The sequence below is a fragment of the Ambystoma mexicanum genome, chromosome 2p, assembly GCF_040938575.1.
Source record: "Ambystoma mexicanum isolate Mex_15411 chromosome 2p, UKY_AmexF1_1, whole genome shotgun sequence".
NCBI lineage: Eukaryota > Metazoa > Chordata > Amphibia > Caudata > Ambystomatidae > Ambystoma > Ambystoma mexicanum.
Window position 1 is genome coordinate 1,119,812,375 of NC_090923.1, and position 25,824 is coordinate 1,119,838,198.

The window sequence follows — 25,824 nt, forward strand, 5'->3', positions numbered from 1 at the left end:
CACTCTGGACTGGACCTAAAGACTGCAACTGTGATATTGTTACAAGAAACTATGGCCGCAAACATCTTTGAGCTGGACGGTTATCACACTTATTGCAAGCCAATATCCAGAGGGCCAAAGGGAAGACCAACAGGTGGACTCGCAATGGCCATTAATCCTAACTGTGACTGCCCCCACTCCGAGATAATGGTCCGGTCTAAAGACCTGTTGGCAATTAACCTATATTTATGTCTAAAAGAGAATGTGATGTTCGTAAATGTTTATTGGAACCACGCTAATACTATCCTTGTAGATCTACATCAGGAATTAGATCACCTGTTTATGGAATGGTTGGAAAGGGGGAAAAAAGAGAGTTCCTTGTTGTGTCCGGGGATCTTAGTGCTACCTGTGTACAACCACGATTCACGGTAGGGCCCCACGGCGCAGGGAGGATTTCAGCCCAATCTGTGCAGCAGGGGGCTGCTTGGGATCAATACCTGTGACATGGGATCTCAAAGTGTGTTTACCTGGGGAGTTGGAGTTGAGTGTTTTTTACACTTGGAGTAGGGGGTCAAAGAATATATTGATTGACCATTTCTATGTATCTGAAGATCTGGCCTGTATGTGATCCTTTGAAGGGGCTGGGGGGACCATTTCCCCTCAATTCTTACTATGTGCTTACCAAATTCCTCTTATCATTTGGAATATGGTGCAGCATTTATCACACCGGAGAGGGGAGGCTTGGTGGTAAAATGGAATGCTAAAGCGTATAGAATTTTTACCACTATTTGGGAAAAGGAGCTGCTTAACATGGAGAATAAGGGAGTTCTGATAACGGCCGACAATTATAATCAAAGCCTATTGGAATGCAAGAAACTACTCTCCAATAGGGGCCGAATGATTGGAAGTAAACATCATAATCATCCTATCACATTAAGGTTAGGGAGGCGAAACGGGTCAAGAGGGCGGCAATCAAAACCTCCCTTTAAAAATACAACTACTGGACCGGCATGCCAAGAGGCTAAGAGGCAGATTATAGCAAAGTACAAACACACTCTCAAATGCCTCGGTCGGGAAAGACTTATAAGAGAAAACCAAGAGGTTGTTGGGACCCTCATCCAAAATGATAGTGCACATTTTTGGAGAAAAAGCGGGGGAATTACTAAAGGTTTGCAGACTTGTGTGTGTAGCATCACGGCACAGGAGTGGGTAAACTACATCACTAACAATACTCTATGCCCATGGGTGATGAAGGTCAACTAACCGTTTGGGGATGGAACAGTGTGATTTTGAGTGGCAGATTGACAACATATTACGGGTAATTGGTAAGGCAGAACCTTTGAGGGCTCCTCGCCCTGACAACATCCCTCCGGCTTTAAAAGTAAACCAGAGATTTGGGCCAATTCCCTATGGGAATTATTGAGATACGTCAGTCAGACACTCTCAGTCCCTTACACGTGGATAGAATCTCTCATCATTCCTATTTTCAAGCAAGGAGACAGGACCTGTAGCCCTCCTGGACTCCTCTAGCAAAATATTTGGAACCCCTTTGCTAAGGGAACTTAAGGCACAAATAACATCGCTGAACCTGATCTCACAATATCAGATCGGGTTTCGAGCAGGAATGGGCACCGCTCTAAATGCCCTGACCATGTCACATCTGCTAGCAGCTGTTAAAAATCGAGCAGTTTACATGGCATCGATAGACATTTCTAATGTCTTCGATGCCGTCAGCAGATTGAGGCTTTGGAGAATGCTCATAGCAATGAAATTGCCAACTAGGCTGGTTCAGCTTTTTGGCACTACTGCATACGGATACTACGCTTCGGGTGAGGCTGAGCAGGGAAGGAGCCACGACTGACCCTATTGCTACATACGTGGGTTTACGGCAGGGATGCATCATAGCTCCGACTCTGTTCAATCTCTACCTGGCTGTCCTCAAAGAAAATATGGGAGGATGGCACTACCAATTCTGTTAATTTGGTTCAGTGTCCCTAGACGGGATTGCCTTTGCTGATGATATTGTTTTGTTTGACCTGACCCCAAAAGGGGCTCCAGAGGAAGCTATCCCTCTTCTTTAATTATGCACTAGAAAACAAGCTCAATACAAATGGTCAAAAGTCTAAGGTCACATTACCAACTCGAACTCCAGGGAGGTTTGGAAACAATTGATATGGGGAAAATGTGCGCCTTTGCTTGTAAAAATGAAGCGGGTCTACTCCGAGCTGTGCCATTAATTCTTCATTAAAACCTCTGCTGCAGTACTATTTGTCTAGTGTGGAAGTGTCACTGCTGTATGGTTTGTATCTTTCCCTGAATATCTCAGGGAGTACCTCAACTCAGTTCAAGGGATGCTGTGGAAATAAACATTGGGGCTTGTAAATTCAATCCTGAAATCAAATAATGAGACAGGAGTTTGGCCTAATCTCACTGGCGACTAGAGCCAAGTGGAGAAAATTGGCTGAGTTTGCTAAATTATTAAACCTGCCATCTATGTCCCTTTACCAGAGTTGGGCTGAAGATCAGACTAGAGAGTATGGTGCTAGTACCACTGAATTTAAGGAACACATGACTGAAACACTCTCAGTAATTTGTTCCTCTAAATAAGAGCTTATTACTAACTTGACCACAGTAAAGAAGCCATACTAATATGATTCGGCGGTCTCCTCAAATCAGCTGGCACTTATGCCCTGCATGGCGAATACACCAAATTCTTCACAAAAAGTGAAGTGATTCCAGGGTATATTCTTATATTTCCTTGCCCAAAGCTGAGGGCAGTTTATCTCCACTTTCAACCAAATTCCAACGCTGAAAAGAACAAGCAAGTGGGATTCGGGTCTGGGTAATCCGGATTGTAGGCTTTGTACGAACTGTGATCTCAGATACCATTAAACATTTAGTAATTAATTGTCCAGCTTTGGGTGAGGAGAGGTATAGATATTTTGGAACTTCAATTCTGAGTGACATTATGTGGACTGGCCTTATGCGAGGGTAACGGCAGAGCTTGGTTCTTGCACTGTGTGGGTTTCTTGCACTACGAATGAAGAAGATTGAAGATTTGAGGAAATAAGTGATTTAATTCTGTTTTAACTTTGGATTAATTTAACGCATTAGAATGGTGCAAATGTAATTCGTTTTAATGTAAATGTGTTACGATGCATCACATTTTATTGCCTTGCATCTAAATAGTGAAAGGTTTGTACACTTGTTGCTTGAACCAAAACACAAATAAAACAATTTAAAAAGCCTTGCAAATTTCCTTTACTGGAATTGCAGGAGGTCTGGATAACTACTAAATACTGCAAATTAAAATGTTCTATTAGCAGTTTTAAGTTTATTAAATTCATAATTTGTCGCTATCATTTTTCCACCAACTGAGCGCAGATATGTTTTGTCGGAAAATGATGTTGCTCTCCATTTCATTTGATATTTCCTCATTGCGCACAAAAGGTTGGGGGCCCGTGCTTTAGGCAATGCAGGTAAGTAAACCTACACAATCCTAGCAGCCTTGAGGAATGACCAGTGCCTCTCCTAGATATACCCATGCACTTGAGTGGCCTGAGCCAGCCATCCAATCACACACAATTCAGACCACAATGGTTTTGGCCAACTGCCCATCAGGCTGGTCCTAAAAAATGCCAAAGACTTGAGTCCACCCACACAGTTTCTGTATTGGACCAACTAGGATAAGTCCAAACTGCTACAGTGTGTGCAGGACTGAGCTCAGAGTGACCTCATCTTTGCACAATGTCCATTTTATGCCTGGCTAGTGGTTTCCCCAGTTTAAGAAAAAGCACAAAACGAAATGGCCAAAATTAGGACTGTTGGGAAAGATTTCTTTTTGCAAGTTTCCCTCCATAGTTCCTATGGACTACCATTCTTTTTGCTCTGTTTTTTAACCTGTTGTGACATTTTGAAGGGAAGTAAAGCCTTCAGCGTCACTTGCCTTGTCTTTTGCTCGTTGTTATGGGGAAACTGATTGGTCCTGCAGACTCTCAGTACTGGGACACAACACCTTACTGTGCAGTGCAATGGGGATTCTTTTGTATCACCCTAGCTTTTTACACATGGGATTTTTGATTACTTGTATGTGTCCCTAAAGACAGGCTGTTGGCAGCAGATATCTTTTGCATCATGTTTGCATAATTTTTAGTATGCACATTTATGTTTACCATGTATGGCTACTAAACGTGGCAAGTGGCACATTTTGCTTGCTTCTTTGGCCAAATTGTTGTTTTGACTTTCTTTATGCAATGCCAGGTGAGGAAATTCCTTATAAGGTCATGGACTTGCTGTTTGCTCATTTGTGGGTGGGTGGGTCTGCGGGTCTGTGTGTGTGGATGTGGATGTGGGTGTGGTGGGGCATGTCTGTATAGTTCCACTTCACATCCATGGTGCCAGAAAGTCTAGGTGTGTTGCTGTTATGGAGCATGTTCATTCTCTTTAACCTTAGAGCCCCCCAGCTCTTGCTCACTCACTCATGTGTTTTCCTGACTATGATTTTCTATGTTCCTTACTGTTTTATGGAGTCTAGTCAACTCCATAGGCATCTGCTTTTGCATTGTGACACACAGCACCTTTTGTGCAGTGCCACGGAGACGTCACATGGACATCTCTTAATGTTTAACTACATTTTCTTGGGTGAACAACTGTTCCCAAGAATAGTAAAATGACCCCCGTCTTACTTACCTTTACTTTATGGGTCCAGCACACACCACAACCCGTGGAGTGCTGTGGGATTACATAGTAATTCCCTTAACCCATTCCTGATGTAACAGTAACAACTCTCTTGAATGGCTGGTGGCAGTGGTTTCTTTTTTACTACCTAGTGACATGTATCTGCAGGCTGATGCCTCAGCTGCAGTGCTGCACCAAAGGGGGACCATTTTCCCAAAATGGCCCCGGTATACTTTTTTCGCAATTTCTTGTTAGTTTCTTCTAGGCTTTTACTCCGTTTGCATCAGGTTTGCGCCCTTTGTGTAGTTTGTCTTTGGCAGGCTTCAGCCCTGAAGCCCGCACAAGCTCCAGTATGTCTGGAAAGGCAGGAAGTGAGGGAGGCCCCTGAAATTTTGTCTCTAGGTATGCCTGAGTGAAAACAGTTTCTATTGGTTGGCTGGCTGTCCTGAAAGGACAGCCACTCTGCTGTGTGATTGACAGCCTAGGGATGGGAATAAATGGGAACTTGCATAAAAAAGGAGGTTTTGGGACTAAGAGCAGAGTCGACCACTGGTGTACAGAATCCGAATCAAAGGACTAGAGAAGGCACCAGCAGCAACCTCCTGTACCTGGTGAAGCCATGCAGCTGTGCTGACCCCATTTTTGAATCTACAGGGAAGACCTGTGAAGGATGAATTCCTCCCTTCAGCTGGTGGGACCAACTAGCTTCGAGACCAACTATACTTTGGCGCAACCCCCGACTTTCTGCGACTTTCCAAGGCTGCTGAAGCCCAATACCCAGGGTACATCGGCCACTTGTGAGTGCATTGTCTTCCAAAGTCAGAATCTGGCCAGCTCTTCGTAGGCATCCAGGGGACACTACAGAAGCAAGAAATATGTGTCCAGAGCCCCCTGTGCAAAGTCCAGGACCAAGGGATCAAGGCAATCCTAACAAGACCTTTTCGTTCTTCATTGGCGCTGAGAAAAAGGTGGCAAAACCACAAAGAGCCGCTGAGTCGACTGAAATCCATTGCTGCTCTCGCTCGCTCTCGCTCTCTCTCCCCTCCCCCTGCCCTCCTCCACCCCACACCCCCCTGCGAGGCTTGGGGTATTTTATCCTTTTTGCCATTTGGGGTGGTTCCTACCTTTTGGGAGTGCGTTTAACACAACACCAAATTGGCCTTACAACTTGTGCTTTCTAAAGGTGACCCCTCTTGAGTTGCTGTGATTTCTCTTTTGAACACTGACTTTTAAAGAACATTTTTCTAAGAAGAAGAGCATCAGATCTTTGGCTGTCCTGGCTCCCTAAAGGCTTCCCTCTGAACCTATTGGCTTTGGCAGTGCTTGTTCCCTTAAGGGACTTAAATGTTGAACACTTTAATGCTGGGATAATTGACTGCCTGGATTCCTTTGGGAGAATCACTGTTCTTATAACCTATCAGTCTGTTCTGATCTAACTTTAACTTTCGCTTCCAGAGAAGCTCAATATTGCAAAGGTGTTACCTATATAAATGTTATACTGACCTCAAATTACGTCAGTCCGGGTGCTGGAATATGTGTAACCTATAACTGAATTACTCACCTGCTTTATTGTTCACTTTTTTTTAATTGAACCCTAACTTGGAATCAATGTTAAAGCCAATTACTGCTTTTTAAAGAATCCTTTAAATATCTTTGTGTATAAATACATTATTTATTATAACTTTAAGTGTGTGTTTACTTTGATAGCTGTATTTACTGGTTTCATTGCACGGCTCAACAGCTCGCATTACCCTCTTAAAATGAAGCCTGGCTGCTCAGTCACACTACAAATGTGTGTAGTACAGGCCTCTATTAAAAGGTGGGACTAATACCAAGGTGATAAGTCTTGTGTAGTCTATGAACAACTACTGGCTTTTTGAATGGTGCAGATCTTTACCATTTGTGTGCTTGGACTTGCTGCCAGCTCGGATTTTGGGTAAGAAGAGGACCTCTGCATCCATTTCCTAAGATCATCATTGGAGCCAAGAATCCTGTGACGAAGAACAGCCCGCTGAAGAACCGAAGATGACTGCTGGAGAGGATCAGCATCCGTTCCTGTGTCTGGCCCAGTGAAGCCCTGTTTCACTATCTGATCCCTGTAGACCCTGAGCTGTGCTTCAACCAGTGCACTAATGGGACCTACTAGTCTCAACTCCTTCCCAAGGATCTTGCCCTTTGGAGCCTTCAGTTGTGTCCCTGGACGGCCTGGTGGAGTGACAAGTTCTCTCGTGGGATACCTTTCCAGAAGCATCGCTGTTCTGCGTTCAAGCCAGTTCTCTCAGGGGCTATCTTGGCAGAAGCGTCGCTGTTCCGCGTTCAAGCCCGGAACTTCTGTGGTCGCTGGCTCGTGCCACAAGTATCCTCCCCGAATTTCAGCTACCCACCCTCAAGGGATTATGCCCTGGAGCAGCTTCTGTGACTGCAACTGGAAGGTCACCTGTCTTCGCCTGTATACAGAGACCGTAGATGGAACTCTCCTTTCTCCAACCTGTGAAGTGTCCTAAAAAGGTCTGCATTGGTGTTTCTTGAATTTCTTCATAGAGAGCAGCTGCACCCGATCAGAAGAATCCTTGAACCGGCAACTCCTGAGCACCTTTCACCGGAAACCAACAGCAGGAGAACAAGCCCCCCGTGACCTCCAGACGATTTGTCAGGACCTCTGGGAAAATCTGAGTCGGGGGGGGGGGGGGGGTTGGAGGAGCGGGGGGTGTAAGTGAACAGTGTATATGTCCCCTGCCCCCCTGTCCTCCATAGGATAACATATGTCCCTTTGTCTCCCACATTGCATTCCACTCCTCTTTTTGGTTGTCAAACCTGGGTAGAGTAAACGTAAATATAAGAAAACATTTACTTACCTTTAGTACAATTATTGAAGAACATTTAAACTATCACCAACACAAGTGAATTCCGACTTCCCTCCAGAGACTCCCTTCAGGGGAGAAACATTGTGACTCATGTGACTTTTGGGCACAAGGCTCAATTCTTCTTAGGGTTTGGATTCCTTAAGTTATAGAATTAACTTGTGACCTGGTTCCATCATTTATTGGATTTAATATATTTGGCTGCTTGTATATTTGAACTGTAGTGATTTAAAATATTTGTATCTGATTGTATATATTTGTATCATAGTGTTGTGCGATCCTACCTGTTAGATTCTCAGTGTGTTCTGAAGACCTATAATAAATGGTTTATACTTTCTTTTTGTTTTTAATGCATATGGTTTAAAGTACACACCTTTCACAATTTTGTTTCACATTGAATTATCACATTTCATTTTAGTCCAGCAATACAAATACAATTGGTATAAAAATTCAGCATATTAAAACCACTTTAATTTAAATTCATCATCTAAACATTTCAGCTCCTAAAACCATACACATTTGCTACGCTAATTAAGATGGTCCACCAATCCTCTGCCGTAATCGTCTGCAAATCAGCTATAAAATTCCCTAAAAATAATTTTCTTTAAGTTGTCGGAGCTGTGCAAAATGGCAATAAGTGCTTCAACTTTTCTAATGACCCCTTCTCTTCGCATTCTGTCTATGCTTATTTTTAGAACTGTGTACAATTACCTGTTTCGGTGAAAGGTCTAGCCTTTGAGCTCAACCATGTTACCATTGAGTGAACAGAGGGTAGTAATTGGGGCAGCGAAGGGCAGGGGGTTGCTTTTCCCACTGTTTGGGTAGAGAATTTCTGGCCCTAACATATGGCTGGCAAGAAATCTTCCTAGCACTGTAACTGACTGTTCACCATTGAGCTCCCATGATATGTCAGTGGTATTTCAAAAAGCGCTTCTTGATTGACGTTTTTCTTCTCAAAGAGGTTTTAAAAATCTAGAAATTGTTAGTAAATGTGGCTTTTCCAAATCATAAACATTTTGTAATTAGGCAATTATGATTGAGTATGCAATCCTAACTTCCCCCACATCAGACTGTGGATATCACAAATGGCATTGCAAAGGCATTTATTAATTATGTCACTGGAAGCCATGGCAACCATCAATCTAATATCTCTCCATCAGCACTATGAAAGACATGCCCGTTTAGCTCACAATGGGTGGGCAGACCCATGCGACTTTGCTGCCCGTGTGGCTCCCAACCTGCATTTTTTCAATACATTTCTTCGACTTTCCCCTTGTTTTCCACGGACTGCTCCTTGATGGGGGGGTAACCCCACATACCTCCCTATTTCCCCCCCTTACCTCTAAACTCATCTACACCTTTCCCTGCCCTTTGTGTTTGGTCTTTTGTTAACATTAACACATTACATTACCATGAACTCATTATTTTAAAACATATGTATGTATTGACACAACCAGGTAACAGAACAGTAACAATAAATGGGGGTTATGCCCTAGAAAAGTCCTAGTCCGAGGAACCTCACCAAGGCCCCTTAGGGGAAAATAGAATTAATCAACGTGCAGTCGTTCCAAATGCAGATTCTCAGCTAAGCGCTTCTTTTCAGTTATTTGTAAATTGCTGCTGGGTATGCTGCTGCAGACCAGATTAACTATATGGATATCACTAGCTAATGAACAGAAAAAAGCATGAGATTCTCCTCTTCAGAGAGTTGGCCACACCCTGTAAGAATATAGCCACCACCAACATGGCTGAGCTCTTTAACATCTACAAGGAACTTGCCAGCCCTACTGCAGTCTCATCCTCTCCTCCTCCCTTCCAGGCATTATGCACTGGATTGCCCACTTTTCCTCAAACACTGGACATCCTGTCCTCTCTGTCAACTGCTCCCACCGCACCTCCATCTTTTGCCTCCCTAACCCCTCCCCATACTCTCCTCCTCCTCTCCCATTGCAGGAAAAGGTCTGGGAGATCCTCTACCGAGAACGAACACGGAAAAATAACCTGTTCTATGGGAAGGTGCCCACTCGAGAGGGTTTACAACCATGTTTTAGCTCACTGTACCTTTCACAGAGGGGAAATAACCATTTGCATATCAGTCTTTGTCCCATCCACAAGGGCAGTCCATCACCGAAATGCTAGGCAATTCTCCTCTGAACAAGTACCAACAGCAACCCAGACACTTGTTTCGGCCTAGTTGGGCCTCATCGGTGAGGTGAAGCTATGCCTCTCTAAGCAAAGTGAGGGGTCCTTGTCTGGATTACCCTTAGTAAATTAGGGTAAAACCCAAAGTTCCTAAAAATGCACAAAAAAGTATGGGAGCCTCATGGGAGCTCTAGAGTTGTCCGCTCTATGTAGGTTTCTTCTAACAGTGTCCCCCCTGCTCCTCCAGAACCATCAAGGACAACACTGCCTCTCTCGCCCCAGCCTTTGCTGACCTCTGCAACCACTCCTTTGCCACTGACTCCTTCCCACAACCCCTTAATCACTCTCTTGTGCACCCTCTCCTAAAAGGTCTGTCTGCTGACTCTTCTTGCCTGCTAACTACCGTCCCTTTCTTGGGCAAACTCATGGAGTATCTGATCATCCCCCAAATGACCCTCCACAGTGAAACGGCTGGCTGTCTGCATGACCACCAGTCAGGTTTTAGGGCTTCCAGAGGCACGGAAACTGCTCTTCTGAACACCTGTGATGACCTGCTCTCTAACCTAGCACTCCCTCCAACCTGAACCTCCTTGGACTTTCTTCCACCTTTTGACAGAGTCAACCACCCCATCCTCATAAACCATCTCCATGATATTGTAGGCATCACTGACAGGGCGCTGGCGTGAATGACCTCCTTGTTTTCAAACAGACCCTTCCAAATACAAATGTGTTTTTTTCTCTTCTCCACCTCACTCGCTACCGTTGGTGTCCCTCGGGGCTCTATCCTAGCTTCGTGGCTCTTCAACATCTATCTGGTCCTTTTGGCCCACCTTATCGCCACCTTCACCCGTCATTTCCATTGTTATACACACGACACACAGCTCTCCTTTAAGCTTCCATCCTCTTCCTCCTCTACTTCCTCTCTCATACCTGAATGCCTAACTTCTATTCAGGAATGGTGCTCTGCCAACTATCAGTGCCTTAATGCCAGTAAGACAGAAATCCTTCTCATTGGGACGCCTGCTCCTTGTCCTCCTCCCCCCTCGCTCCACTGTCTCGGGGTGACTGCAAGGATCAAATTCAAGACCCTTTGCATCACCCACAAGGCTGTCTCTACATCCAGCTTTCCCTCTCTAAATATCTATCCTGCTAGAGTTCTTCGGTCCTCTGGCTCAAACTCTCTGCTGGTCAAATGTTTCTCCAAGCAGCGAGTGGGAAGTAGATCCCTTTCCTCAGCAGTTTCCTCCTTCTGGGACAGCCTCCCTGCCCCCCTCAGACTTGAGCCGGATCTTAAATTCTGCAAACTTCTCAAGACCTTCCTTTTCTCCCCCTCTTGGGATAACGTCCCTCTGCTGCTGGGGCCTAGTCCCTTCTGAGTCATACAGGGGCCACCCCATCCCCCCTCACCAGTCGTTCCAGCATCCATTGCCAGCACTTGCCCTCAGGCACCCTTCCCCGGACTAGTCCAACCTGGTCCCACCTGTCCATTGCACTTATCCTCCTTTGCCCTTGCACTTGCTGGCTTGGCCCACCCCCCAGCACTTGCCCTCTCCAGCACTTCTACCTCTTACCCTGCACCTAACACCTTTGTCTTGCACTTGCATGGTAGGATTGTCACAAGGCCAATATAACCGTTATTGTTTTTTGTAGACTTCCTTCCTATGTCCTCCACACCCCCAAAGAAATGTCTTTTGGCTTGTGGAAACACTTGTGTATAGGCGCCATACAAATGCCCAATAAATGAATAAAATAAATAGGTTGGCAACGATGGTCAATGGCTTTTTGAATCTCTTTAATCTTTCCACAGTCTGTGGATTGGTGGAGTTTGGGAATATTGATGTTTGAACTGCTGACCGGAGCATCCCCATTCACGCTGGAGGGAGAAAAGAACACGCAGAGTGAGGTTTCCAGGTGAGATGAGGTAGAGCCGTTTTCAGTATGTTTCATTTATGTAATCCCTAATCATGCAGAACGTATTCTTTGAAAGAGGAGATTGGAATCGTTATCCTTGAGAAATAATGATTTTATCTTGCAAAGACTGGGAACCTGAAATCAGATGGGGATGCTTGTGGTCTTGTGCAGAAGGGATGTGATCAAGCAGTCTGGGCTCGACTGCCTCTTTTGGGGTGGGACCAAGCCTGATTTGCATATTGTCTTTCACCTTTCTGTAAAACCTCGGCAGACTGAAGGACGATGGTCTGGAGGGTTGCCCAGAGCTTTGCCATGGGATACGATTCATTCTAAACCTTCCAGATGGAATCCCAACAGTTTTACAGGCTACAAGGCTCATAGTGTGCATCGGACAATCATCTCAGACCATGTTACTGTCTCCATGCAGGCGCATTCTCAAGAGCCATCCACCATTTCCATCAACGATTGGGGCTGTTGCAAGGGACCTTCTGCAGAAACTTATGAACAAAGACCCCAAGAAGCGTCTGGGTTCTGGGCATCGGGGAGCTGAGGAGATCAAATCTCATCCCTTCTTCAAGGTAAGAAGATAAGAATTCTGTTGCAGAGGGTCAGAAGGGGATGTCTGAGAAAGATGTGTTGGAGAGTTTGGGCAGAGACCTTTAGAAAGTGTCTGATCTCCAGCATGATATCCCTACTAAACTCCCAATCTGCAGCCACGGTTACACCCAGACTGACACTTTGCTGTAGAATGTGAATCTGGGAGGATATTCTACTTGCAGGACTTTGTTAGACCGTTCTGAGTATGTGCAGACCATAGAGCGTTAAGTGGCATTGGGGACTGAGACATTGCAATGCTAAAAGGAATATGGTGATTCACAATCTGAGCAAAGCTGTGCAGAGGTGGTTTCCCACACTTTCTAGTGCCCATTTTGAAGCAATGTCAGACCCTCAAAGAGTTACAGGTGCAGAACCCTGCCCTATGCATTTGAAAAGGACAAACATTTTAGTTTTACTCTGTGCTGTAATGCAGCTAGAAATGCTCATTGGGAGCTGATCGCTGAGCATGTTTATCCTGTGACAGTGGTGGCTCGCGGCTGGATGGTGGAACTGTCCGCTGTGTCAGGCCTGGCCGGGTTGGAGTGCCTCTGTGGCCTACACAGATCTGGATCGCTGCATCCCCGCTCTGTTGCTTCCCTGGTTGTTGACTGCTGCGGGGAGGCCAGCGGGCGCGGCGGCGGGCCTGGGACCTGACACAGCGTCGACTGAGCAGGCAGCAGCGCCCCGGTGCAGATCCGAGGACTGAGGGAGGTGTCCGCCCTTAGGCCCTAGCGGGAGGGGAGGACTCGAGGTGGGGCACCTGCTTAGCCCTTCACAGCCTTGTGATTCGTGCGCTGCACCCACGCCATACAGATGCGCATGCTGCATACTAAAAAGAGGTAGGATTTTTTAAGTTTCAAAAATAGTAATTAAAAGAATGTTCACGTCAATGGAAATAACATCAGGTGAAATGTGACACTGATCAGAGCACAAGAAATGCCTGGCTTACTCAGATTTTCTGATTCATCTTGAGAAATCACATAATCAAATGAGTGACCTGTGAGATCTTTGGTCACCGTTTTTAGTTTGGGCTGTTAGGTGCCTTGGCGGCTGGTGAATTTCTTACCTGGAGGAGCGTAAATGTTTGTCTCAAATATGAGGGGGCCATAGAGTATAGCGAGGGAGTCCAAACCAACTGAGGGTGTCCGGTGGGGATGGGGTTCTCACTCCCAAGAGATTTTTTTTAAATAATGGGATAAAATTGTGTACACTTTTTGTGAAAGATTGGGTAAAAAGCCACAGTTTGCAATCGGTTTTGTATGGTAGCACAAGAACAAATCCAATTGATTTAAGTGATAAGTGAACAGTGTGCAGGAGCATTTTCCAACACATCTTCCTTATGCCTTTGCCCAAAATATGCAGTAGTAAAAAAAACATGTTCATGCTGGTTGTAGCCATACATTACCATGCAGACTGCACCAATATATGCCATTACTACCATTTATTCTGTTGGATTTACCAGTAAATAAAATGCCATGCCACAGTAAGGAAGCATGACCAGACTAGCTGGCATGGTATTGTTTATTTATAAACAATACCATGCCAGCTAGTCTGGCTTTGAAACAGGCAAGTGTTTCAAAGCGCTCAAGGAGGGTGGGAACATGGGGAAAGAACAACAGTCGCTCAGAGCGCTTGAAATTCTGAGACAATGATAGTCTGCAGAGTAAGTGCATAAAATACATTTAACAGTTGAGACACAGCAAATAGGCCTGACGGCGATTCTGCAGTTTTACCAGTGCAATTGGGGTGAAACCAGGGAGAACAGACGATCTTCAGGCACTTATGTATGCCAATCTTGCCATGTAAGATGTTTGCTTTACCCTTGGTTGCCAAGTAACAAAATGCAATGCCACAGTAAGAATATATGGCCAAACTGGCACCATCAATGGAGGCCAGTTTTGCCATATGATAAAACTTGTTTGCTTTACCGTTTATGCACAGTAGCCATGCCAAAAAAAGGGTATATTGAAACGGACTGCATCAATGAAGGCCAATCTTGCTTTGTAAGAGAACCCATCATCTTCGCTGTACCTTTGATCCCCAGTCAAAAATAAAACTCCACAGTAAGAAAGTATAGCTGCACTGGCTGAACCCAGGTATGCCAGTATAGTTATGTAATAGTACTCATTATGTTTACTTTACCCCTTCATACACCCCTAAACCTCAGTTACATGCTTGCTACCCCTTCATACACTCAGTGCAGCAGGACAGGCACATGCACTCCCTCATACATAACACACACTCTTATTCATCTGTGCATTCATACATCAATCAGATGGCTCTTTACATGCAGACATGCATAAAAGCAAACATTCATACCTGTATACATACAAACACATTACACAACATTCACATAAACCTTCTGCTCACAACTTCAACACGCCAACACCATCCATGACTGGGAGGCCCGCCTCACACAGAGCACACTGGCTGAGAGGAGAGGACACTTTTCCCGTCACTCAGTGCCTCCTACCCATGTACTACAATAATGGAAGGCAGTAGGGCTGACCTTCCTACACTCCGCTGCCCTCGTATTGCGCTCTGCACATGGTGCTGCGCCCACAAAGACCCGGAAAGGTCCACTGGGCTCCACATGGAAAAAAGATGACCAAAAATGTAGCAGGGGTCCCACCCCTGCTGAGAGGCAGGCAGTCCAGTGCCCTTGCATGAAATTGACTGTTCTCCCTGCCACCAAAGCGAGGGGGTGTTGACTCAACCCATAGATATGGGCCACCATTGATTAGCTGGCATTGTGAGTGCAACTAAAAGTCAAAACTATTGGCATGAACAATGAAGATAACAGAGAGCTGGTGTGTGAGAAGGGTCGCAGAGCCTGTATTTCACTTTGTATCCACCCATTAACTACGCATGGCCATTCTAGGCCTTGCAACCGTTCTGTCCTGCTTCCTGCTCCTCCTGGTCACAAACACAAGCCTGGGATCTTACAGCTATTACTATACATTCTACTGAAAGGTTGAAGATTTATTGCAGCTGTAAACCAGCTTCTGATGGAATGAAAATTACTCAACAAAGCGTGTCTTAAGCTGCTTGATTTGTAAGCAAAAATGTGTTCTTGCACTATTTTCCTGTTAAAACCTGTTTTGGCAACGCTTGTGTATAGTTATTATATAGGCATTTACTTGACACTGCCATCAAATTAACCATTCCCAGCGGTTGTCATCTTTTGGAGGGGTAAGCACCATTGTAGCATTGCCTGGGAAATCCCTATTGGCTTTGCCAATGCTTTGTTTTTTTACATTTTTGAATAAAGTAAGGAACTGAAATACAAACATTAGGAAAAAGAACGGATGCTACTACATACTGTTTTGTTACATAACTAGTAAAACAACCTAAAACACAAAACGCCATACAACGTACACCAGGTTGCCCAGTGAACAAATGGCCAAAGCTAATAAAGCAAGTAAAGAAAAGGAAACTGTCAGAAGTCTAAAGGAAAGAACTTACAAATAACGCTGAATAAACATTAATACATAGCAGGATATATAGTGGTCAACCTCATTAACTAATGTTCCCATTTAAGCTTACAAACTTTCCAGTATCAATAATGTATCTATTCATAACTTTGCAGACAGAAACGCATGCAGCCTCATCTATCCACCCGCAGACTAACCCACAAGTGGGCTGGTGTACACAACCACAAATTTGCCAGTCAATGAAAAACTGTTTCACCTACATGAAAGCCAGACATGATGTCCTCCACCCCCCAAAACTATAGTCTTCACTTCCAAAAGTGCCTCTTTGAAACATTCTGTCATCTTGAACTTAACATGCTTAACATGGCATATGTTAACGAGGCAAAAAACAAGATTAAAACAAACGAGATCATAAAAAACAAAGTTAAATAACAAAATATGCCAAACTATCTTGTTCCTTGAAACACTGTTGCACTTACTTTTACCTCTTGGGATTAAGAAGGAATAACAAACCAGTAATTAATTGTAAAAAAGACTGCAAAAATGCAAACGCAAATATTTTTCATTTATGTACAGCGCAGTGAGTGCAAATGTACTACACACACTTGCCCTAATGACCTGATGTGTCGGGTCACTCACCGAGGTGTGCAACATTATCCATCAAAATAAACTACCTGCACACACACACTGACTTTTCACTCGCTGCAGTTCCGACTCTGATGCAAAATCCATAGCCTGTGGAGCCATAAACCCGCCACTATAAAAGCCATAGAATTGGGCACTCAAATCTGTAGGGGGTAGGACTGCTTAAAAAGCAGTAACTCGCTGCCTAAATTGGTATGGTTGGCAAGTATGCCGCTGCACGTGGCCTGCTCATGAGGTTGGTGGGCTGGCAGGCAGGGGGCCAACTATTACCTCGACTGAACCAGAGCTGCGAGACTGTGCCCCCATACAGTGGCAGCTTCGGTGCGACCCCTTCAAAGTAATTGCTGGAGCTGGCACCCAGGATCTGATGCTGAAAGGATTAGTCGGCATCACCAGGCGGCCACAGCTTTAAGGCAGGTTAACGTGCCTCCTATGCCCCTCAAGGTGCAACAACCATACTGCTATAGGAGTCGCTGATGAGACTGCTCCGTTACAACTGGAGACTGTGGGGGACACAAGCCCACAAGGCATCCAGAGAACTGCCTTGATCCAGCTCCCCATTGGATGCTCTGCGTGCCCTGCCTCAAGTAAGTGGACATTGGAAGGCAATGTGCAGAGGGTGCGGCCGCACTGAGCTGTCGGCGTATGGTGCAGAATTCGGAAGGGGGCTGGGAAGAGGCAGGGTAGTATGGATGCATATGCCAAAACAATGTGCAAAATAAGGCTGCTACCAATATGGAGGCTGAACTTCCGCAGCCCTGGAGGTCCAGAAGATGATGGCATGTATGCAGTAGAGCTTCTTGGTGTTGAACGGCAAACTGAGTGACTTCACTGGCTCCATTAAATCCAGACTAGAGAAAGCTGATAAACGAATCGCAGAGGTGGAGACGAAAGTGAGCGTGGTGAAGGATGAAGTGTCTCTGCCGAAAACTGAAGTATCTACACTCTGCAAGCAAGTACAATTCACTACCAAGAAATGTAACGAGTTGAGTCCAGGTCGCGCAGCAACATGAGTCTCTGAGAATAACATCAAGTGTCCAATGGAAGTATTTGTCAAGGAAACCCTCCTCTCTGTATTAGATAACCTCACACTTTCGCACCAGTTTGTGGTTGAGTGGGTTCACAGGTCGCTAGCTTGAAACCCAGCCGTGGAGCACTGCCTCGCCCAATAATAGCATGCATACTCAATTACAAGGACAGGGACACCATCTTGCAGGCAGTTAGAGAAAAGGGCGACCTCATGTTAGGATCCAGCAGAATATCTATTCAGATTTTTCTGTGGCTTTGCAGCAAGAGTGGAAAACATTCCTCAGGGCAAAGAAGATGCTGCGTGAGAGAGTTATAAGATACGCAATGTGGTATCCAGCAAAGCTTCGGATCGAACTACATAATCCAGTCTACTTCTTTACTCCACCCGAAGAAGCTATAAAGTTTATCCAAACAAACACTGTGGCCCCTGAAAAGAGCAATGTCTCGTTCTTGACTTGCGCACTGGACTGCTGATGAGGTTATGTCCTCAGTGACAGCTGCCCTCATGCAGAGTTGCAAGTTTAGTTGGGTTGTTATGATGTGGATGTAGGCTGCCACAGTTTTGAGGGCTTTGAGGGTTGGATGAGTGGGGGGGAGAGGGGGGAGTTGGGTAAAAAAAAACGCTTTGCTATCATTACATGCATCTGCAGGTAGTAGAATACTCTATATTTGCTAAACCAGGAGGCAACCCATGGGTGGTGCTGTCACTTCCAAATCATACTTTTAGCAGCTAGTGGATGGCTGAGGCAACCTGTATTAGTTGGAAAATCAGAGGGCTGGGCGTACCTATCAAGGGACGCAAGTTACTACTTCATGCCGAGCAGCAGGGGCAAAAATTCTTCTCCTTCAAGGGACACTTGCAATGGCAGCACATAGCGAGTGCTTTCCAATGGGCTGGAGGAGCAATAGATACTACACTAGATATTCCTCCCAGTCCAGAGGGGTCTTGACGTTGTGCACAGGTCTCCCATTCCGGCATGGACTGGTATGTTGACCCACAGGGCAGGTATATTGTAGTCTTTGTTGTGATGGCAGGCATGGACATGTACTGCCTGTTGATGTGTATGACCCCAACATTGACGACCCTATATTCTAGAGAATATTGCTAATATACTTGCTTCTTATCCCATGGTGTCTGTGATATGGGATATGTGATACCATCCTAGATGCTGAACTTGACCGCTTCACTACTAGACATAGGAGCACTACCAAGTCCTCTCTAGCACTACTGGAGGGAATAGATAGTTTAGAACTGCTAGGTTTTTCAAGAGTTACATCCCCATGATCGTGCGTACACTTTTTACTCATCAGCTCGCAACTCCTTTTCGAGAATCAATCTATGACTGATCTCAGCCATTCTCCTAAATGGGGTATTTACTGCCCAGATTCTTCTTAGAACGTACTCTGACCACTCGTCCATCCTTGTCAAATTGAGGCTGGCCGGTTTCCCTGATCAGTACCTTATATGAAGATTTAAGCAACAGGTGCTGCAAGATATGGTATTTGAATCAAATATCCGTGAACATATTGCATTATGTTTTGATACAAATGATGGGTCAGTGTGGAAGAATTGGCACACTATGGCAGCCACTCAAGCTATACATGAGAGGCATTGCCATGTCTACCAAGTTTGGGGTACTTACTTAAGGTGATTCGGAGAGACCTCAGAAGCAGCAAGGATGACTTGCGCCGGTTGGAGCATGCTTAGGCAATGAACCCTGCACAACTACATACACAGGGGCCAAGGCCGCCATAGATAAGTTCAGGTGCAGTGCGGAAGGGAATTGAAATGTTGTCGTGCTCCAGCGGCCACCAGAAGGTATGGGGATGGTGAGAGGCCAGGGAGACGGCTGTCACACGTGATAAGTTAAGTCGAGGGGGAAAAATTGCATATCACTTATTAGAGCTGACGCTGGCAAATTAGTGCACATGAGTGCTGATATCAATGCTGTCTTTCAGACTTTCTACTCTAAAATGTATGAACGCAATGAAGTGTTCTGTAGCAAACATTAAGGCATTTTTAGACGACCTCCCTCTTATTCAGTTGTCTTTGGATGCTAGCACCCAATTGGACCTCCCAGTTAAAACAGAAGAAAGTACTTGGGCAATCAATGATTCATCTACGGGGAAGGCTCCAGGCTCCAAAGGATTCATTTTATAAGCACTATAAACTGTCTTTACGCCCTTATTTACTTCAAGTATGGGAGGAAGTCATAATACCTGTCCTATTGAAGCCCAATAAGGTGCCGGAATGTTGGTTCATACAGGCCGCTATTGCTAACAAATTCATATGTTAATATATTCGCAAAGATTCTCAGTAATTGTCTCGTGCCCTTGATGTCGCACACGATACCCGGATCAATCTGAGTTTATTCCTAGGCGATCAAGCACCCTTAAATATAAGACTGCTTTTTAATATAATGACGCAAATAGACCGCAGAGTCCAAGCAGTATCCGCTGTGGTTCACATACAAAAAGCATTTGACTCTGAGTCATGGCAATACCTGTATAGAGTCCTTGTGGATTCGGCACAGGTTTCATTTCATACGTACAGCTGCTTTACGCTGCGCCGGTTGCCAGAGTCCGCACTAATAACACATGGTCTACACTCTTCTCTATAGAGAGACACCCGACAGGGGTGCCCCTTATCCCCTCTGCTGTTTGCTATTGCCATTGAGCTCATGGCTGATCAGATTAGACATTGAAATTCTTATAGGAGAGTCAGGATAACAGGTAACCCGGATATTGTGTATCTATATGCCGATGATGTGATATTATATGTTGGAGACACGCAGACCAATCTGGGCCAGATTATGCAGGATGTCATTAAATTTGGAGCTGCGAATAAATTGCACAAAGTCTGAGATCTTCCCTCAAGTGGTGTAACTTTCAAACAGCTAGATCTACACGGCTTTATATGGGCCCCACAACACGTACAGTATCTGGGGATTGAAATATTTAAGCATGCTGGAGCCCTTTACGATCACAGTTATGGTAGTTATATGCCTGACCTAATGACCAAACTCTGTCACTGGTCACAGTTACCGCTAACCATCGCTGGTAATATCTCTCTGCTCAAAATGATTATTCTTACTAAACTGCTCTACTTCTTTCAAAATGTGCCCATGTGGCCTGGCTTTGTTCTTTAATATGACTAGGTATCAGATGGCCTCTCCTCGGACATGCTTATCAAGCGCAATCTTAACTTTTCCATAGATCATCAAGTAAACCTCCATTGACTCTGTTCAAGGCAATGTCTCACATTTGTTGGCGGCACTACTGAATACACGTTTTTTAGTGTAGCACGCTGCTGAAGTAGCCTATTTGTTGGAAACTAGCACAGATCTGCTGGCCATTACAGAAACGTGGCTGCATGATGTGGCGATCCATGCAGCCTGTCACACCCTTAGGCTACAGTATGATTAGTGCTGCTCGGAATGGATCCAGGAGAGAGGAGGGGCGGCCCTTATTCTTAAGGGAACCCTTAACTGTCATTCTGTTAGTACTATAGTCCTTGATGACTGTGAAACCACACTAGTCAAATTCGGGATTAACAATACATCAATGAGTTTTCTCATTCTTTATAGGCCATCACATAAAACGTTTTTTGAAGAAAAACTGCTAGCCCTTCTCAGTGAAATAACTAGGTCCCATGTGCATGCAATTCTCCTGTGGGACTTTAATCTTTGGGCTGATAGGAGGAGGATGTTATTTTCAGCATTAAATTCAGTGGGATAGAAACAACTAGTTGCATCTACCACTCATAGCGATGGCCATATATCAGTGTTAGTTCATCCCTGCCCCGGGTCTGGCTATGCTCTAGTTTCCTTTTTGCTTTTGCTGCCTTCAAAACCGCAGCGGTTGGATACATCTCCTAGGAAGATAAAAAGATTACGAACTTTAAGCATGTTATCCCCCCACCCCCCTTCCTTTCCACAACTAATTTCTGTTTTAATGGCACTGAAGCCTGTTAAACTTGCAGCTAATGCAGATTCTACTGAACTAGTGACCTGTTTGTTTCAGGCCTTTGCAGGCACTATAGACCATCTGGCTCCAGAACGCCTACAATTAAATCGGAGGCTATGAAGATCGCTTGGTTCTTTAAGTTCATCTGTGCTAGAAAGCACGAACGGTTGTGCGAATGTTCTTGGAGGAAAAACCCCTGCCCCTTTACGCTATCTGTTTATAAGGAGTGGTCCGGTTACAAACATGCTATCAACCTGACTAAATATACTAATTATAACAACAGAATTCCTTGTCACCTGACGCATCCTCTCATGCTATCTGTGCTAACCCTGACGCTGATTCACCCTCATTCACCTTTAAGCAGATTACGGAAGGTGAAGCTTTAAAAATTGTCAAAAGCTTGAAACCGACATCCTGCATTGTTCACCTCTGCCTGGCACGCATAATCAGAGTCTTTAGAGCTCTTGATCCCATGGATCAATAACACACCCTTGTGTGAGTGCTATGTGCCTACATGCCTGAAGGAGGCATGGATCACCACCCTCCTAAAGAAGAATGGCCCAGCAATGGCCAGCAACTATCACCCAAATTCAAATGTACCCTTTCTCCTGAGAATTGTGCACCGTATTGCTTGCATCCAGTTTCAGGAGTTTGTTGAGATGAACATCATACTTGGGCGCTCGTCAATCCGGCTTTAGGGCCATGCACGTCACTGAGACTGCCCTCTTGGATTTAAGATTCAACGTTATTAGCATCATCGAGAATGGGTGGCCAGAGTTGCTCATACTGCTTGATTCATGAGCGGCAGTCAATCTGGTGCACCATGCGATTTTTACTAATCGCATGATGTTACAAGAGAGCTGCTGATTGGATATCTTTGTTTCTTGGACCTCGCTCATCGAGGATGGCAGTTAACAATTACGAAGCACTTCCGAGCTCTATAACCTGTAGGATCCCTCAAGGATCCTGCCTCTCCCCCATGCTACTCAACATTTATACCAAACCATTTTTTGATCTCTTGTATAGTTTTGGGGTGCGGTACACCAATTATGCTGACGATACGCGGATCCTTTTTGAGCTGTCTGGCAACTACACACAAGACTAAGAGGCCTTGAACACTATCTATAAAGCAATTTAAATCCTGGATGATCTTTAATTCTTTGTCCCTTAATGACGACAAAACCAAGCTGCAGATTGTTGGTTCGGGTCCAAGATTGAAAAAAGGAGACTTTCAGTACAGTACTTTTTCCATCTCTGATTGTATAATCTCTGTGGATAAACAATGAAATCAAATGTTTTCCATCTTCGCTCATCGTGCTCTTGCATGATGGTGCTGCTTAATCAAATCATGACCTTTCTTTCCTTGAAAAATAGATCCCTACTTGCCACCGCCCTTATTAATTCAATACTAGACTATTGCAATAGTCTCTTGGTAGGAACCTCCAGGGCTAATTTGCAGGCCCTCCAAACTGTTCAAAATGGGGCTGTGACGGTGATCTTTGGGGTATCCATACAAAATGCGAATGAATTAAAAAAGTATACACAAAAAAGCTGAATTACGGCTGTTTAAAGAAAATTACAATTCCGAAAAATATCGACTAAGGGTTGCGGGGGTGTCCCCTGCTCACCTTGTTCGATATTAACCCCTTAACTGCTCAGGGATTTCCCTCCCAGTGTTGAGCCCTTTTTTGGGGATTTTGGTATGTCGCATTCAACCACTTGAAACATTTTTGTTACAAGAGATAGCGTGGCCAAATTTCGCGCCTTTTCTTCCCACATGTAGGCAGTCATAACACCACCAAAGAATCCTAATTTGCTTTAGGCGAGTGAGAGAAAATAACCAAATGTACAAAGCCGCCTGTGGTTCTTTTCATGTAATAGCTAGGAACACATGGTTTGCAGTTCTGAATTCACCATTTTCCAAGCTTTAAAGAACAGTTTGAGTGGAAACAAAAAAATATATTTATTTTTATTTTCCCTTTTCTTTCTTAATGGGACCTGCTTGGAAGAAATGGAAGGGGAGTGGTAGGAAAGCTCAATGGGTACCCAGAAAGGCATACATTTATGAAAAGTAGACCCAATTCTAAGTTCAGGAAGAGGTGATTTGCGCAGGCCAGGCAACAACTATGTGCCTAAAGTTTCTATAATTTGGGAAGGAAATTGGAAAAATTAGTGGAAAAAAACATATGTGCTGGACATGTTTGGACTGGTAATGTAATGGCTTCTGTCAATATTGAGAAAAGCATTACACGGCTACATTTCCCCCGACTCATCTAATTAGAAATTCACACATTTTTGGTAATGCTTTACAAAACAAGCAATACAGCGAGCCATAAATTGAGCCATGGTACACAGGATTCTTATGCTGACTGACTAAACAGCCGTACTTAGCATTTGAAAATAAGGAAAACTAATGTGGTGAAGAAAGGCATACATGTTTTTAAATAGCACAGGCAGATCTTTTGAAGGATAGGTGACTTGTGCAGGTTACAAGAGCGCTGTGAGCCCAAAGCAGCGACTAAAAATAGGTCACATTTTGAAATGAAAGGGCTGTGTAACAAAGTCCAGTAAGAAGGAGGGAGAAGCTGTAATGCAGACCAACCAGAGATCCATTATGGTTTGGGATCATGTCCCTGGCCATGATCGGCTGTCTCCCATGTGGGTCAGCCCTCCCCAAGTGCAGCGGCAGTCCCAAGGATCCCCGGCAGGGTCCCCATCCCTCCCCGGAGGAAAAAGCTGTAATGCGCCCAGGTATTTGCAAAGATTTTGTTACCAATGATATGCCACCAAGGAAGGGAAACTGCAAACGCATGGGAAATGCGGATGAGGGCAATGGCCATATGGAAACCCCCACCACTGAGAACCTACTTTTCCACATCGCCTATTGGCCATTGCTCCCTCACAGGGTTATCAAAATAGTGGCCGAAACCTCCACATTGTTTTCCCAGGGAAACAGCAATGTTCGAGAGGATTGGGTCCTCCGACGTATTCCAGATCTATGACAGTAATCACCACAGCTGTGCTGCTTTGGAAAATCTTTCGGCTACTGCGTCGATGACGTCAATACGCTGTCCTCGAGGGCATCCGTCGAGCCCACGTCACCGGATGTTATAAGTAGGACGCATGACACCCTTAGCCTCGGTTCCATTTTTTCCGCGAACATGTTCGCTTCGGAGACCTTGGCGCGCCTCGGTTCTACTGAATCCTGCTCTTTCGGTTCTTCGAACCTGTTCGTTTGTGTAATTGAAATGTCTTGGCTTCTTCCACCCCGCGGTCGGGTTTTAAGAAGTGTCGGGTGTGTGGGTTCAAGATGTCATTGATGGACACGCACGACGCTTGCCTCTTGTGCCTCGGGGAAGACCCCGATACGGATGACTGTCGACTGCCAGTCGCTTACATCGAAGGCCTTGGGGGAGCGTAAGAAGAAGCTGTCGGTGGGTAAGGTGGCAAAGCCCCGGAAGTCGCGATCCACTGGCCTTTCGACGGACGATTCGAGGGGCGACTCTCTGCATCATCGTCGTGAGTCCGGGGGCTCTCGGTCCAGGGGTCAGTCACGCCATTCCTCTGCCTCTTCGAGGCACTCACGTAAGCGTCGTCACAGGTCGCCATCCCCGTCCTCATCCGAGGACTCCGCCCGTCCGCGGGTTGTTTGTCCCAACAAGCATTCCACTCCTGAGGAATGGGATTCCTTCCGAAAGGAGATGATGGCGATTTTTCAATCGCAGGGCTCCAGGCCGTCGAAGGACGCCGGCCATGACCATGCTAGAGACACTGCTCGTACGCCTTCGGGCTCGAGCGGTAGTCGCGACCACCGGGCACCTTCGAGGTCCCTCTAGACATGCCTGTTCCAGGTCCCGGTCCTCGACGCCCTCGAGACCACGTGAGCCTGTGAAGTCTTTGAAGAAGACATCGACGCCTGCAGCGCCGAGGTCGTCAAGGGACTCTCTCGAGGCTCCGCCTCTGAGGAAGTCATCGACGTCATCAAAGTTGTCGGCGCCTCGCTCGACGCAGATTCCGTTGACGCCTTTCGAGGCTACTTTGTCGGAGGTACCCCGTGGCACGGTGGAACCCCCAGAAAGGCTCTGGCCAAGGCTAAGAATGTCTTTGTCCCTTTTTCTGTGCCCTCTTTCCGACCTCTGGATTTTATTTCTGAGGGGGATGAGGGATCTGAGGAAGGATGTGCCTGGCGAGATTTTGTCTGGTCACAGCCAGATTGAAGACCTGCGTCCGTCACTGCACGACGCCAGTGATTTGGACACCTCCCCGGAGGTGGAGTTCTGTTGGCCTGAGCCTGGCACCCATGCCGAGGCCTCGTACCGGCGCCTTATGTCGAGGGTCGCAGATTACTTGGGGTGGTCTGCGCCACCTGTGGATTTTCTGCAGGATAAGACCTGACGGACATCCTCGACCAAGGTCCTCCAACTGACCCGGTACTGCCATTCCATATGGCTTTGCAAAGAAGGGTGGCTGCACTTGGACTGCTCCGGGGAGTCTCCCGGCAGAGAGCAAGTCTTTGCCGCAAAAATAGCATCCAGCCAGTAGTGACCCCGGCTACTTGACCACGCACCCCACTCCGGAGAGTT

General features: G+C 45.6%; 1 protein-coding gene across 2 annotated transcripts in view; it reads left to right on the plus strand.

Moving 5' to 3' along the window:
• RPS6KA4 (ribosomal protein S6 kinase A4) overlaps positions 1 to 25,824 on the plus strand; it is a 407,770-nt gene that overhangs the window by 199,235 nt on the left and 182,711 nt on the right. For both annotated transcript variants that reach the window (XM_069645153.1, XM_069645152.1), the window contains exons 7-8: positions 11,467 to 11,570; positions 11,998 to 12,148. In XM_069645153.1, the coding sequence (XP_069501254.1) occupies positions 11,467 to 11,570; positions 11,998 to 12,148 (255 nt within the window). The remainder of the gene's footprint in view (positions 1 to 11,466; positions 11,571 to 11,997; positions 12,149 to 25,824) is intronic.